At 43.0% G+C, this 17,073-nt stretch overlaps 2 protein-coding genes across 3 annotated transcripts in view; one reads left to right on the plus strand and one right to left on the minus strand.

Moving 5' to 3' along the window:
* The window catches only part of LOC106821494, a 28,328-nt gene extending 13,701 nt beyond the window's left edge, over positions 1–14,627 (plus strand). Inside the window, exons 5-16 of the mRNA XM_014826331.1 lie at positions 133–227; positions 491–640; positions 916–2,166; positions 4,028–4,129; positions 4,562–4,655; positions 5,385–5,588; positions 7,030–7,194; positions 8,606–8,708; positions 8,943–9,122; positions 10,573–10,659; positions 11,497–11,595; positions 12,174–14,627. Coding sequence (XP_014681817.1) covers positions 133–227; positions 491–640; positions 916–2,166; positions 4,028–4,129; positions 4,562–4,655; positions 5,385–5,588; positions 7,030–7,194; positions 8,606–8,708; positions 8,943–9,122; positions 10,573–10,659; positions 11,497–11,595; positions 12,174–12,201 — 2,558 coding nt within the window. The 3' untranslated portion in view covers positions 12,202–14,627. The remainder of the gene's footprint in view (positions 1–132; positions 228–490; positions 641–915; positions 2,167–4,027; positions 4,130–4,561; positions 4,656–5,384; positions 5,589–7,029; positions 7,195–8,605; positions 8,709–8,942; positions 9,123–10,572; positions 10,660–11,496; positions 11,596–12,173) is intronic.
* Positions 14,628–14,822: 195 nt separating this feature from the next.
* LOC106821495 (RNA exonuclease 4-like) overlaps positions 14,823–17,073 on the minus strand; it is a 4,483-nt gene continuing 2,232 nt past the window's right edge. For both annotated transcript variants that reach the window (XM_014826332.1, XM_014826333.1), the window contains exons 3-5: positions 16,624–16,793; positions 16,083–16,251; positions 14,823–15,820 (exon numbers count right to left, since the gene is read on the minus strand). In XM_014826332.1, coding sequence (XP_014681818.1) covers positions 15,591–15,820; positions 16,083–16,251; positions 16,624–16,793 — 569 coding nt within the window. In that variant the 3' untranslated portion in view covers positions 14,823–15,590. The remainder of the gene's footprint in view (positions 15,821–16,082; positions 16,252–16,623; positions 16,794–17,073) is intronic.

The following is a 17,073-nucleotide window of genomic DNA, read 5'->3' on the forward strand; positions in this document are numbered from 1 at the left end:
AGAGAGAGAGAGAGAGAGAGAGAGAGAGAGAGAGAGAGAGAGAGAGAGAGAGAACTCGACGAGAATTCTTGGCTCGTGCTAAGTTTCAGCTGTGGTCCATTGCACATTCGTGATGCGATGTGTTTCTTTCAGCCCTCTCGAACATTGACCTGCTAAGGAAAGATCTGAAAACAGCCGCCAACGAGGGCGTGAGCATCGCAGTCAGTTCTGTACCAATGTCAGCGACGGTAGGTGGCAGCACCAGTGATCTGGACGGGTCCCAGAAAACCTGGAAAAAGTCCTGGAATTTCACGATGCTAAGTTTAATTTCCGGTGTTTGTATAGTCCCAAATACGCTGTAGCCGATGAAAATCCTGAGAAACAATCGCGTTTTCGTGTTTGGGTCATGGAATGTCTTCAAAATCGACGGCATGTCCATCTAAAAGTTGATGAAATGCACTACTGATTTGCACTGTGTATATTTGTAGTTTTCACATGATGTTTCTCGCAGGCGTTCTTAAGCAGGAGTGCCGTGCAGGCGGACATGGCGCGTTTCTGTGACACGAATAGCTATGATGTCATCGTTGTTATGGATAGCAGACCGGTGCCGGATCTCAAGGCCATTGCCGTGTTCTCACAGAACGACTGCTATCGCGTACAGGTACGACATCCGTCGTGGTTAGTAGTGTGTGTGTTTAACGTAATGTAAAAAATAGTTTCCGTAGATATATAGAATGTAAAAAAATAATCAAGTAATGCAAATGATAATACATGATGATGTTATGAATAATTATACTATTATTATAATTATTATTAATTTTATTATTATTATAATTATTAAATTATTTCTTAACTCATAAAGTATAATTTATAAATAATGACTTTATAATTTTTGACTCCGGACTCGCGATAATTTTGCACCCTGCTAATTTGCAGATGTGTGATTTGGTGACTCGCGCTGCTTTGCCGCGGCGGCAGACGGAGGTGTTGCCGTCGGCAACGCTGCTGCAGCAATGCCAGCCGGGCACGACCCGCAAGCAGATGCTACCGTGCATCCGCGCCTTCCTCCTCACAGACGCCTCAGCGACCCCCGCCTCGCCTGTCGACGACTCTCTCGAGACGCCGCGAGGCGCGGACGACTCGCGAGACGACGGCTACGTCGCGTCGTCGCCGCCGGCAACCCGCATTGACAACCCGCCGCTCCGCCTCCCCGACGAGGAAGACGTCATGCACAACTTCAACGCGCTCGACGACGGGCTCCCGCATCCCGTCGCCATGGAAACGGACGTCGGCGCGGAGACGGACGACGCGGACGCGCTGGAGGCTCCGCGCTGCGCGACGCCGCGCAACAGTTACGCGGACGAGCACGCGCGCAGCTTCCCGGCTGCGGAGCCGCCGCATCTCCCCAGTTTCCACTCGCGCGACATGGTGAACAAGATCGCGGCGAAGAAGGAGGCGATGTCGCAGGATGACGACACGCTGCTGCTGCAGCCCGAGGCGCGCAACTTTCCGTACACGCCGCCGTCGAGTTTTGCGGATGGGGAAGCGGCGGACGCGGCGGCGGGACACGAGGAACTGACGCGGTCGGTGCTGCGACGCGTGCTGGAGAAGGCGAGCTCACTAGAGGAGCTCACTGCGGGGCAGAGGGAGGTGGAGGAGGAGGAGGAGGAGGATGAGGAGCCGGGGCAGGATCCGATGTGTCTAGGGGAGGATGAGGCGGAGGAGAAGGACAGCGGTGCAAGGGAGAGGGCAACAGCGGAGAAGAGTAGAGAAGAGGGAGGTGCAGAGGAGGAGAGGGAGAGCGGTACGGAGGAGAGGAAGCTTGCACGCGTGATCGCACACACGGCGATCCACGAGGCATTGGAGCGATTCGAGGCCGTCGACGCGGCAACGCGGGTGAGTTCGCGCGAGCAGCAGCGTTACCGCGGCGACGACGACGACCCCGCGGTCGCCACGATGACGCAACGGTTTTTCGACGATGATCCGACGATCGCGTGCACGTCACAGGAGGCGCCGGTGGACGGGTTAAAGGTCGCGGGAGCGGCGGCGGGGTGGCGGGACAGGACAGGGGGCAGCACGGACAGCTCGGTGACGGACGGCCGGACGGACAGTTCCGACGCCGTGGAAACGCCTGAGGACCTGCATCCGAAGCGTTCAAAGGACGACGTGAACAAGGTGCTCAAGCAGGTCAGCAGATGGCGCCACCGTCGTCGTTGTTGTTGTCGCAGCATGCGTGGGTGTCGTGTTAGTGGCCGCGTTGTTGTCTGCGCTTAGCGCCGGTGATAGGGTGTTGGATGCTTAGCTGCGTGGCTTGGCTTTATGATTTTGCCAGGGTTTCTACCAGGAGGATAAAAGGGTAAAGTTCCATACCCAAAACTATTTCTAGGGTATGGATCCATACCCAAAATTATTTGCATAATTTCACATTAATTCAACAAGAAAGTCACAACATGATAGTCACTGGTTTAATGCACTAGTTGGTATCTACTTAAGATGACGGTTTAATGTGATTTCCCCAAGCGCTCACAACATAAATCCGTATAATTTGACTTCAAATTCATTCTCAATTAAAGCCGCAATATGCGCATCCAAACGCTGAATTCTCCAGTACTATCCTAGCAAATACTTCGTGTCATGCATAATCATACTACCTTATGACAAAATAAACTCTAGTTCCTCCCATTTCACTGCATGTTGTCTTATAAAAGGTATTTGAAAATACCTGCAATATTGTTCAAATTCTCCGATGTTGTTGACACGTTCGCGTTGCTCTGCCAAGCAACCGTACAGCAGCAACATGTGACGTCACCTAACCGATTCGGGGCTAAATTGTTTGGCAAACAATTCGGCGTTGGCGCCAGATTGCCAGATTTCGCCTCTTTCTTGTGGGTTTTAAGCAAATGTGCAGTGAAATGGGAGGAACTAGAGTTTATTTTGTCATAAGGTAGTGTGATTATGCATGACACGAAGCATTTGCTAGTCTAGTACTGGAGAAATTAGCGTTTGGATGCGTATTGTGCGGCTTTAATCAATGAACACCCCTTATTTTGGTCCTTACCTCAAAAACATTTTCTGGCGGAAGCCCTGATTGTATTCTTGTAATGATGCGCATTATTTGTGGTAGTGTCGGTGTTGTACCCACTGTTCATTTGCTGCTTGTTAGCTGGTGTCTGAATTGTAAGTAAATTTTACATTTCAAAAATCACAGCTTTGTGGTAAGTTTTACTACAAAGCCTCGATCCCTCATAGGTGTGATAATAGCAGTTATTTAGTTATTCACAGTGCTTCGCAAATGAAACGTGATTTGTTTGTACATTTTATTTTCATTCAAATTATTGTTCAGGCATCAGTTTTTCAATTCAATACAAATTTGTTGTTCAGTTAAAATTAGTGGTTGTTGAATTTTAAAACGTTTGCTGTTTTTAGCAATTTTAGCAATTTTTTAAAAAACTCCTGATATTATACTGGTATGTGTACTGTAGTACTTTGTTGGGTAGTCAATTTTATAGTACTGTGGATTATACTGGGAGCCTAATCAGGTTGGCTGCATATATTCACATCCTTTGTTCACACCATATGCTAAGGAAATTTGAGGCTGTTGCATTATTTATGGTTTCACTCATTTGTAAATGCCAGGAAATGCCAATGTTCCAAGAAAATGTTGGTGATAAGTCAGTCTTACATGAAAAAAAAAGAAGATAAATATATAATGTAAAATATATATTTAAAATTTAAAATTTATAATATAAAAATACAAAAGGAGTCGGTAGTTACCATTTTGCAAACTAGGCCCAGATTTGTTGATGCGACTAGGAGCGAGTCAGCTGAGGGTAGACTGTATGCAGGTAGACGGACACTCACGCTGGCAATAGTCTCGTTAATGAATTGTTGATTAATCGTAATTGTCACGTGCCCGCCATGTCGGCGGACCAATGGCTGATAGACGCGAAACTAACTCGATTTAATTATTTTTTGAATAATTTTATTTTGAATTTGATTTCATTAACTAATTTGATTTTTTACCGTTTTTTGTTTTGCGACGCTGCAGGGCCGCTTTTTAGACGAGGCAGAGTTCACGATGGAGCCGGCGCGTTTCCCGAACGATCCTTCGAACATGAGACAGGTCATCAAAGCGTCGATCGAGTCCGCTGTATGTACCTCGCTTATTTGTTATCGCCTTGCGTGCTTTAGTTAACTTCACTACTGTACTGCACTGTACTATGCTGTAGGACTGTCTGGAATAGACTGGACTGTACTGGACTAGACTGGACTGTACTGGATTAGATTGGATTGTACTGGACTAGACTGGACTGTACTGGACTAGACTGGATTGTACTGGACTATACTGGACTGTACTGGACTAGACTGGACTGTACTGGACTAGACTGGATTGTACTGGACTAGACTGGACTGTACTGGACATGACTGTACTGGACTAGACTGGACTGTACTGGACTAGACTGGACGTTGTACTGAACTAGACTGGACTGTACTGTACTGTACTGTATCTTGCTCCATAGAATTCTTTGATGCAATTGTCTTGTGCTACGCGGATTGTACAGTGCGTGGTGTTTCGTATCAGGAGAACATGAAACACATTGTGACTCAGGATGAGTGGCAGGACGACAACTACCCTAGTTCTCTCCCTGAGGATGGGAGTGCAGATGTGAAACCAGGCAAGACCACCATTTCCCTCTAGCCTTGGCATGCCGTGACTTACCGCGGTGTCTCTGATACGTCAGGAGAATAGAATAGCAGAATATATATATGCTGCAAACAACTGTGTTTTTCCTGGGGAAAAATTACTTTCCCAGAGTTTATTCCTTGCATTTAGTGCATGTTCAAAATTTGTTCAGTACGTGTTCAGTGTGTGTTCAGTACGTACATGTGTGTTTGACGCATGCTCAACGTGTCTGGTGTTTCCGACACACGTTTAACACGCGTTCAGTGTGTGTTTGACACGTGTTTATTGTGTTGTATACATACGTTCAATGTGTTGTTTTATACGTGTTCATGGTGTGTTTACCCACGTTTAAGTGTGTGAGCCACTCATCTAATCCTTTGAGGTACGTGTATTCAACCCATGTCTAATACGTGGTCGAGAGGCGCGTGCAAATTGATGCATGCTCTATTTACACATTTTCATCCTGTGTCTAATGTGCGTTTAATGAGTGCTATACGCATGTTTAAAACGTGTTTAACATGTGTTATACGCATGTTTTACACGTGTTTAAATAACATGTGTTATACGCATGTTCTACACGTGTTCAACATGTGTTATACGCATGTTAAACACGCGTTTAACATGTCTTATACGCATGTTCTACACTCATATAACTACACGATGGCCCTCACTTCAGAACATCTTGTCATGCCGCCATTTTCTCTCTCCCTCTCTCTTGCAGAGCGTCCGGGCAACCTTTCCGAGCGTAAGCGCGTGCCCGTGCATCCACTGCTGCTGGAGGAAGAAGATGAGGACAGTGACGCATTCCTGCAGCAGCAGCGGCGACTCGACAGCAACATCGTCGACAACGACAACGGCAACGGCGCGACTACGCCCGGCGAACACGTGGACGATGGCGGCCATCTTGACGAACTGGAGTGGGAGAGTGAGTATTGCTTCGTGTGTGTGTGTGCGTGCGTGCGTGTGTGCGCGCGTGCGGGCGTGCGTGCGTGCGTGCGTGCGTGCGTGTGCGTTTAATGCTGTCATTGACTGCATCTGTTGTCCTCTCTGTTAATATGACTTTCTATCGCTAGCGTTACATTCTATGCTAATATCATTTTTCTGCTGCTAGTTTTCCCTTCAGTGCTATCATCTTCTCCGTCGCTGCCGATTTCGTAGCCGTGAACCCCGGGCCCCCCACTCCGAGGTCGGAGGGACCGCATGCGCGTTCCCAAAATCTCCGGTAAAGGGGTATTTTTCGCACGACAAAATCCGGCCCAAGAATTGTAAAAAAGGGGGTGTATTTGACTTTTCACCCGGAGATTTCTTTAAAAGAGGGGTGTTTTTCCTCTCTCTCTTTCATCTTGAATATCATAGAAAACTATCAAATCTCGGGATCAAATTCCTGAAATTCCTGCTAGTTTTGAAAGCTCATTCAGAATTATTTCATTTTGAAAAGTAAAAATATTGCCCCCTAGTTCCCCTCGATCACTGAACTCTACACTACGTAGTGTAGACTGGGGTAGTAGGTTAAATTCCCACGAGCAGCAATATTGGAGGACAAACAATAAAAACCTGTGCATCAGACTATGAAAAGTCATTGTTTTCATGGTCTAGTGCAAAGGTTTGCTATTGTTTTGTCCTCCATCATGACATCATCGGGGAACCCTCTATTGTAATGACAGCTTATAACCTGAGATGAGGGAGGGTGTCTGTCCTGAGATAGAAGGTTGGAATGAGAGCTCACCTGAGATAGGGGGTACATTGAGCAGTGTTCCGGATTTAGGGGGGTCTCCAAGGCAGGGAAAACCCGCAAAAAGCCCGCGAAAGGGGGGTTCAGAAACTTTGGCAGGCTTGAGGTAGGGGGGTGCTTTCAAAGAGAGGGAACGAGCATATGCGTACTCTAAATAACACTGAGTGGGGGGGCCGGGCCGTGAACCTATGACCGCGAAACGTAGTAAGACGCGGCCCTCAGTGATGTCTCACTGTAGGTTCGGGATAATCTAAAGATCAGGAAACCACAAAAAACCTTGTATATACCCGATGGCAACGTTCAGTCATTTGGCAACTCAGCAATGTCTCACTGTAGGTTCAGGATAATCTAAAGATCAGGAAACTGCAAAAAAACCTTGTATATACCCGATTGCAACGTTCAGTCATTTGGCAACTCACCGATGTCCGACTAATTTGTCTTTCATTAAATAAGTTCATTCGGTTGGTAGATAATAGATCTATCTTGGTTAATTTTTACTCAACCGTGTTGATCAAAACGTACTGCTAACGTTTCCCTCCTATCAGGAGGCTTTCTCAAAGCTGAGTGAAGTTATCAGATTTGACCATCAGATGGTGTAGTGATTTGTCTTTGCTGTGATTTGTTTTGTGTGCAGACGACACGCCCGTGACGTCGCCGTCGTCTGAGCATCTTCCCGAGCTCTCAGCATCCGAGGAGTACCGCGAATCTCGCAGCTGGAAGCGCGTTGTCGTTGGAGGCAAGCAGCAGACGATCGACATGAAGGTCATCGAACCGTACAAGAAGGTGCTGTCACACGGAGGTAAATGTCACGTAGCATTGTCATTGTCATACAAGGTGCTGTCACACGGAGGTAAATGTCACGTAGCATTGTCATTGCCATACAAGGTGCTAGCTGTCACACGGAGGTAAATGTCACGTAGCATTGTCATTGCCATACAAAGTGCTGTCACACAGAGGTAAATGTAATGCAGTCTTCGAATTTAGCCTAGTTGTCCTGTTGCATGGAGATAACGTATTATAGCATTGTCATTGTCATACTAGAAGGTGCTGTTCTAAGGAAGCCACTCAGCTTCCCACTCCCCAGGTTCTACAGTTTAGTAGGTGCGCTAGTGGCACCCGTTCCTTATTGGTAGTAACAGGTTGCGTCGATAGAGTCCACGATAGATAGCACAGATAAACAACACGAACACAGTATTATAAAGCTACTCTCCGTATGTTCTATTGTACCACAGAATATACTCTTAACAGTCTAGATGAACACAACTCCACGAAACTACACAGACGCCTACACACAGAATACGTGATCGAATACCAGTGATTTCGTACCTTAGTAAGGAGGTTCGCGAAGACGCTCAGCCGGGGTGAAGATAGAGGGTAGAAGATAGACGGAGAATTATCGCTGGACTGTGTGTGAGAATAACTAGGCACGATCGGAGCAGGACAACAAATGGACTATCGGAGTCGAAGGATCAGAGCCGAGTCCGCTTTTCCCTGCGCGTTTGGCGTCAACAAGTCCGGTCCATAATAGATATATAATGACACCAGCATATCACCCGGCGGATATGGCGCGATTGATATTGGTGTTATATTGGTTGCTTACGCCGTGCGGCGAAGCTCATGCAGAATCATGGGAAATTATAAATGTAAACAATAAGTGTGGACAAGCCGGCGCTTTCCTATACTTGGCGCTTTCCTACACTGTCACACACAGGTAACTGTCACATAGCAGGCGTTTAATTGTTCTGTTGCATGAAGGTAACGCAATATAGCATTTTTTATTGTCATACAACAAGGTGCTGTCACACGGAGGTACCATAAAGTAGCGGGCATTTCATTGTCGAACAAGAATGTACTGTCGCATGGAGGTGGCTTAGGGTAGTGCGCATTTCATTGTACTGTGGCTCGGAGGTGTACTTATTATTTCTAATGTATCTTTATCTTCCAGTGTATCAGGATAGTAAGGCTAATCGCCCTTATTTTGGTGACATAAATTATGGTCGTGGGGCCATCTAGCTCAAGAACGTAACTTCACATGAGAACTTAGTCGCTTTTAACATGTCTTCTATCCCACCTAATAGACCCTTATTGACTTAGGTCTGTCAACCTTGCGGTAATAGGCACTGTTTTAAGGAAAGATTTTCTTTTTCATTTTTGCTGCCTATTGAATATTGCACTAGCGTGTGATGTGTAATGCTCCATGACCTTTATAGGCTACTATGGAGAGGGACTGAAGGCAATTATAGTGTTTGCTGCATGCTATCTCCCAGACAGGAGTAGGAATGACTATGAATATGTGATGGATAATCTATTCTTGTGAGTATTCCTTTATTACTTAAATTTATTTTACTTGGTGGTTTAACTTTCATTCCTACCAGTCTGCGATCTGTTGTTGGAGTCGCGTGATATCGTGCCATGTGACTTGAATTCCGAGCGTTGTACGGAATTCACCGATTGACCAGTGAAATGGGCTGTATACTAACCGATTATTGTGCACCAACTACTCTTGTGTACCCCGTGTATACCTGTGGTTGCTATTACGTGCGACAGGTATGTGATAAACACACTGGAGCAGCTTGTAGCGGAGGACTACATGCTAGTCTACCTGCACAGCGGTTCGGTCGGCAACAACATGCCGCGATTCTCCTGGCTCAAGCGCTGCTACCAGATGATCGATAGAAGGTACGATTACGACGACCCGCGCTGCTATCGTGTTGGGACTATGATGCCGTAAGTATCACGCTGTGGGCAGTACGCACATACGTGGGTGTGCACGCTCACCGTTGCTAACACCGCACACGACTAACGCAGCCTCCGTCTGTCGCTGCGACTCATCCTAACCCTCATCCGTAGTACGGTATGTCTGGGTGCATTTTCTTTAGTTGTGGGGAGCTGCTGTAGTGGGTATAGCTGCAGTCAAACCTGCGCGTAAGGATCGCTTGAGAGAAATCGCGAATCGGCCACTAGGTGTCCGTTCTATAGAGTTGGTTTCACTAACTGCTAATCGAAGAAAACTTCAAAGGTGTCTTTTGTAGACGTTTCCATTCTGTAGAGATGGTTAGCAGGTTTGGCTGTACGTTAGTATAGGCTGTGCCTAATGCTTGTTTAATATCTCTAACAAAGACTTAATTATTCGAGTCTGTTAAGTGGAAAGCGATGAGGAATGAAGAGAGACTTGTTTTGTGTTTTTCGTGTTTTTCGAGTTTTATAAACGACACATTGTCAATAAATCTGCAACAATGTCCATTTGACAAAATAGTTGTCTCCGGAACGCTGGGACGTGCATATGCACTCATTTTGCTGTCACATAATTAACTGCCTGTTTATTTTCATCAAATTCTTATTGAGGGGTGTTCACCACATTTCACAAGATGGCATGCACGCTGCTGCATGTGTGCTTGGCAGAAGAAACGCATGCAAAATTCTGGCTGCTGACGAAAATCATTTCGCTGGACTAATGAAATAGTTTCTTAGCTTATCCATCTAATGAAATTTAAATGTATGAGTCCTGCAAGTCTCCATTAAAATTTTCTAACTAATCAGGGTCAGTGTAGCCTAGCATTCAATGGTATCTAGACTAATTCAAATAGCCACGCTTGTAATGCTTATCTAACATAGGGACCTTGTAGTGATGTGTAAAAGAACAATATAAATCAATAGATTAGTGTAGGTACTCCCAGCCGAATATATATATTGATGTTTGAGATGCTAATAATAGAAATGATAAACGATGATTTGCAAATACAATTATCAAAATCAGTCAATTGTAATTTCTGGTGTTGAACTTGAAGTTAACATTCGAGTACAGTTTGATGATATCGATTGCTTTATTATGTGTTTGAGTGATAATTATGTGCTTACCAGCGTGTGGAATTCTTGGCATGGTTTTACTTGTAAATTGATTGCTGTGTAACTAAGGCATGTATGAGACTCTGCATTGTGATTAATAATACATTACTGCTTAATTAATAAATTATTTGTTAACTACATATTGATAGTATGTCACAATACAGAAAGTAAAAGATTCATATTGGGCTGTTTATGACAGTCTATGTGCACAAATGTAAATCCTGAAGCAGAAAATGTAACAGTGTATGCGTAAACGAAGAAATCGAGGGGTAATGTCGGGTGGTTTGTTGCTCTAATGTTGGCTTTCATACATCGTATATACTTGTTTCAGGCTGCGTAAGAACTTGAAAGCGCTCTATTTGGTTCATCCGACCTTCTGGTTGAAAACCATCGTGATTATGTGCCGACCATTCATCAGGTATTGTGCCATTAACCATTAGTTTTGTATCGCAACATCACAGAAATCCTCGCTTAACCTTACAATTAGGTGACATTAATCAACAGCAGTTTCGAAAGCAAAGTGTTTCTTCAGGAAACAAAACCGTTTATCATCTAATCGTAACCACAAACTCATCTCCACTCTATTTTTACATCTATAACCGGTAACATCCCAGTTGGCCTACTCCCATTTCGCCTACACCCATTTCGCCTATACGTCCCATTTCGTCTACTCTCAGAATCGGCAATATTCACATTTCGCCTACGTCCCATTTCGTCTACTCTGAGAATCGGCAATATTCACATTTCGCCTACTCCCATTTCGTCTACTCTCAGAACTATTTTTGTCAAGTTGTGTTCTCATTACTTGTACCTGTATTTTTGCCTGGTTCCTGTAGTCTATCCTATGTATGTATACCAGTCAAAACCATATTTTATATTTTATAAATGATTATTTAGTGAACAAACCGATCGTAGACGAAATGGGAATGGGGTAGATTTTGAGCGTAGACGAACTGTGGGAGTAGGCGAAATAGGTGTAGGCCAACTGGGAATTTTGCTGTAGGCGAAATGGGAGTAGGCCAACCGGGAATAAACCCTATAACCATGTCTATATTCATGAACATGCACGCACACAGTGCTTGTGCTATAACGCATGGATCGTACAGCCGGCTCAGGGAGTTTTTATCATTATTACTTTATTTAGTGTAATTCAAATACAAATACAATTTGTATGTACTTGTATTTTACTAAATATATTTTATAGTTTCCTTTTGACAAGGTTTGTTTATTATTCATTGTTTGTTATGTTCATTAGCCACAAGTTCTGGAACAAGCTTAAGTTCATTTATACTCTGAAGCAATTGGATGAAAATATACCCATGGATTACGTGTATGTCCCCGATCAGGTTAAAAGGTGGGTTAATGGTTTTTTTACCATTTTTTACTAAATGAGTTTTCATCACTGGACCTATTTAATTAACGTCTTTTGATAGAGGTAGGCAGCGTGACTTTAGCGACTTGAGAGTAGTCAAGGAAATTTTTTTTATTTTATTTTTATTTTTATTTCATTCTATTACATCACATCACATTACATTACATTGCAATACAGTACCTTACATTATATTACCGAGTCATCCTACATTGCGTTACGTTGCGTCAAGGTAAGAGTTGTTGTTGAACGTGCGCTACAAACTGCAAGGATTAATTTTATTTTTTGGATTTGATTTGCTGTCTTTGAACTCTTCATTGAAAACTTCCCAGTCACGAGTCATTTGTAGGCTGCTTTCTGCAATGATAAGCCGGCTATATACATATCACTGGCTCATTCCTACACTACCTATGGCAGCGAGAGAGCAAGAGAGAGAGACAGAACAAGCGAGCGAGAGAGAGGAAGGGAGGGAGAAGTGAGAGAGAGAAGGAGAGAGATAGAGAGAGAGTGAGAGTGAGTGAGAGAAAATAAGACATAGTACTCTAGACTTTAATTTCTTTCAGATATGACATGGCGAAAACGGCTGCATAGGTGCTTGTCTACATGCGACCTCAAAGATTGTATGGGCTATACTCATGCAGTCACACTAAACGGTGATGTCATATTTCGGCAGTTTACGACAATTGACATTGGTTCTCCATGCCGTGAAAGACATGCACCGGTTGATGGATAACGAGGCCTAATGAACAAACACTTCTGCTTGAAATTGATCAAGATTCTCCATTTAATAAAATGTTTTGTTGCGATAAATGCGGGTGTTGTGGAAAATGTGATAGATTCGTTCACATTACACTGACGGCTAACAGCAGAAGTTCATTAACGGCCTAGGTATTGCGAGTGGCCGAACACTTAATGCACAAACCGATTGCATGAAACTCGAGTAAACATGTTTTGACAGTGAAATTCATGCAATGATTTATGGTTTTCCTGTTGATGATTCTCACATTGACATAATGGCCTAACTGAACTAGCAGTGGACATTTTTATTGAATTTTAGTTTCAATAGTTCATTAGTTTTATTTTCGTTCACGTATCCACCAAAGTCAGGATTAAGCTATTGCAAAGCTCATGCTTTGTATGAAATTAATATGTTAATAAAACTGTTTGACAAGCTGACGATACAATAGTATATTTTTAGATGTCAACGTTTTTCAGGTATGTCGTGAAATGTATTTCTAAGATTGTGTTCGCATCGAAAATCCATAATAGGACACAGGTTGTGTGCCCGTGAAACAACTTAGTGAGTTCGGAGAAATTGGCAGTGGGATCATTTCCCAGGTTTTCTCTGCTGGTTTGTTAATTCACCGTGGTTGTTTGCCAAGTCGGAAACAATATTTTAGCATGCGAGAATCACTCGTGGCTGAGACATGGTTGGCTGTGACGTATGAACGTATGTTATAATATCAGGGGGTGAAGAACGACTGATATCTGTCATTATTTACCGCTGTTAATATGTAGTTTATACTGCAACAACTTCGGACGAGAGGGTGTGTTGTTCACAGAGTTGTGGTAGACATGCTTTGTTTAAAATGCCATGACTTGTAAACGTGAAATTTATTGAAGTCATTTTATCGACTTCCTTCAGTTAATTATCCGTAGGAGGGTGTTTTAGTGATTAATATATATTGCGATTTTGTGAGACCATACGCACCTATGGTGAAGATAAATGTTATTAATTTATTAAGTACATTGTGCCACCCCGTTTTCTGTAAGATATGCTTCTTAATGAAAGCCATTTGGTGACATTATACGAACATGTTTGATGCAATCTATTCTGTATATGTGGCTGAATTGTGGAATAGTGTGTTATGATTCGTGTACAAGATAACGTGGTATGTGCCATAATGCATACATGATATATTCAGGATAATATTGATAAGACTCCTGATATATTATATATTCAAAGCAATTGGGATAAAAAAAATATCATTACCATATTTGCCATTAAAAGTTGCATGTAGTTGTTATGAAATTGGAATGCATAACATTAAAAGCGACATAAGATCCAGGTTAGTATACCTAAGATCCAGGGTAGTATGATGATATGATATCTTTGTAGGTCGTACATAGCTAAGTGCAAGTTTAATTAACATACTTTTCTCACGTCTTATTTGCAATACCTCATGTTTGCCTCGCTTGAAATATTGGAAATCAGGTAATAATTGATTATAGCATGATTTTGCTCTTGTGATTTAAAAAATTCATATTGTGTGCAGATTGTTGATTTTTCAGAATTATAAAGGATCAAATGGATATTATGTACACTTTTATCAGTAGTCACTTTAATTACCATTATCTTTATTGTAAGTAATCTCCAGTCTTGAGAAGTTCAACCTGGTAATAAGTCATCCAATGTTTTTTCATATATTACCTGCTTGTGATCATTGGTTATATCACAGAAGTATAGGTAGGATATTAATAACTATTTATGCTTTAATGGTTACATATATTCAGCAGATTTACTTATATATGTATTTTCTTTAAATGCCCTGCACATGTTGTATTAAACACGCATTAATTGTGTTTCAACACGAATTTTCTTTACATGAAGCTAATTGCTTACGTCCGATTGGCTTAGACTTTATGTGCAGAACTCTCTCTCAATATATATATATATATATATATATATATATATATAGAGAGAGAGAGAGAGAGAGAGAGATATGTATGTATCTATCTCTGTGGTTTGAGAAAGAGATTTACTGTGGAGTATTCTTGTAACGTCTTTTTAATGTCATTATGTGAAAAGTGCCCTCGCAGTGGTGACCGCTAAAATGTTTTTTTCTACTTGGATGAGCATGCTTGCCTCTGCGAATTTTAGATGCATTTCAGTTACTTTACTATGTTAACCGTACATTTGCTACGGTGTGTTGATCACAAGACTACGTGCAAAAAACCTATGCTGTACACCGTTTTTGTTATTTCACCTTATTTGTTCATAAATTGTTACAGTTTTATGAGTGATCTTTGTTTTTTTATAGATTTCTTTTAATCCGATATCCTACATGGCATGCGTGAGATTGGTTTGGCATGGTAGAATATCAATATGAACAGAAGTGCAGGGTGCTAAACTTAGCAGTCTTGTTAGTTGTTGCAACTTTGATGTCAATGAAGTTTGGTGTTACAAACAGAGTGATGACCCTAGCCATATATACTAGGTTACTTGTAGTGAGATTATTTATTATGAAAAATACATTCTCGTCTCGAATACAGGAATACGAACTAAATAAGTGTGTCTGCTGTAGTGTTTACTTTATATCCAGCTGTGGTGGGAAAAGCAAGGGGTGGATGTTACAGTGGCAGTCCAACGCGACACCAAATCTCTTCAACTACAACAAAAAACTTCCGTTTTTTATTTTGTGCCCACGCATTTATTACTTTTACGTCCTTACCCCCATAACAGCCAGTTAACGCGAACGCAATGGAAGACCAGCAACCGTCATCAGTTCTAGTTGAGCACACGTGCAATACCTATTGACGCACGCGTTCATGCCCGCAAAGCATCGCTAAACGTAGCAACCTTTCGCCGTAAGCCGACGGTGTAAAACGACCCGCTGCATATCCTGTCGATCATCAGTGGGTTCTGAACCAAACTAACAAACACACAAGAACACTTGTAAATTCGCGACGCTGTTTTGTTGACGAGCCAGCGCGTATGGTTGGCCATCGTACTTAGAAATAATTATTTTTACTGCGGTATAATTATTGGCCTTTTATCCAATCCGAGGTTGTTATACATATAATTCAACTGCGGATAAATTATTTTTACTGCGGATAAATTATTTTTACCGCGGTTAAATTATGTGTAACGAGGCCTCTGATTGCGTAAAAGGGCCATAATTTAACCGCGGTTGAAATACTTCTACCGCGGTAAAAATAACTATTCCGAGTATGATGGCCAACAATAGGCGCGGTCGTCATTAATTGAGATCGTCTGGCCAGAACTCGTCCTCGAGGAACGAGGCGGCAGTCTCGGTGGTGCTGCTGTATCCGGAGTCGCACACGGGGTCCGCTGCTGTGGCCGCGGCAGCGGTGCAGCTGTTCGTGATGCCACGCTCGCACTCCCACAGCTGCTGCACGCTCCTGAAGATCTCCATCGTAGCCCGCGCGTCCTCCACCGAACAGTGCGTGAATTTCTGGATGCTCCGTCCTGCCGCGCGGGAAAAGTACGCAACGTGTTAATCGCCGTGGCAGCAGTTAATCGCACCCCGGCACCGCGATGTTTATCAAGGATTTATGATAAGGATCGTTGTACGACATTAAACGTACCACGGCACCATGGTAGTTACCGTGTTTTGCATTAATTAGTTAGTTGATGCTTAGAGGTAAATTTGTTGAATGATGTTGGTAACATTTGTTGAGCCATGTGTCATTGGCATAGAGAGCAAATTATTTTAGTATTAGTTTATTACCTAATAGTGCCAATGTGAGGTGCTTTAATGATGCCGTTTTGGTAGGGTCTAACCCAGCTTTCACCCGCAGTGGTTTGAAGAACGAGGTGTCCATTACTAGATGTTTGGGATGGTTTAGCAGTAGAACTCTGAAGTCATTGTGCACCGCATGGCCAATAATAATCTTGTCCTGAAATGCAAACAAGGCACAATTATTAATATTATTTATCCAGGACTGGTGCAATCCCATACTGATACACTAATAACAATTTTAACAGACAGCTTGAATTTGCATAAGATTTCCTTAAACTGTTTGACCAAACTTGTTAATTGTGATATATTCACATTTAGGCAGTTATAATAAATAATATATATATTTATGTGTCAGTGTGCAGCGGCAGCCAGTGTTTTTTGCAGATGAGCATTTGGACAGCATTTGCAGAAAATTGTCGGCAATAATAGGTGAAAGATAGTATAGAAGACTGGTAGTAAATACTAGATTTCGTATTTATTTAGCATTATATTTTATTGAAATGCTCCAAGTGCCTGTGACAGCACGCACCTGACAAATCCGTCGCACATGGTCCTGGACAACGCAGAACGGCACTGCCCAGTACATGTCTGACGGACGAATCCCACTCCACTTTGTACGGTAGTCTGTGATCGGCTCAGTCGGTCTCACATACTCGTCCATTAGGATGTTCCCCTCGTAGTCAACAAGGGAGCACCGAGCTGCGATGTGAGCGACAGATATAATAATGAATGCAGGTAATGTTCTTCGTTAATTGTACAGCTGAATGGCGACGAGTGGTTAGCTGATCGAAACTTCATGCCATGGGGTAGTACAGTAGATCTATGTTCCGTAGAGATGGTTCAGCGCACCTCACACATTTTTAAACTTTCTGAAAAAGTGCTTGGAAAATCAGGGGTAACATTCCCTACAAGTTAGAAGCTGCCAATTGGAAGCCACAAGAAAGAGACAGAGAGAGAGAGAGAGAGAGAGAGAGAGAGA

Source organism: Priapulus caudatus, unplaced genomic scaffold (genome assembly GCF_000485595.1).
Source record: "Priapulus caudatus unplaced genomic scaffold, Priapulus_caudatus-5.0.1 Scaffold75, whole genome shotgun sequence".
Lineage (NCBI taxonomy): Eukaryota > Metazoa > Priapulida > Priapulimorpha > Priapulimorphida > Priapulidae > Priapulus > Priapulus caudatus.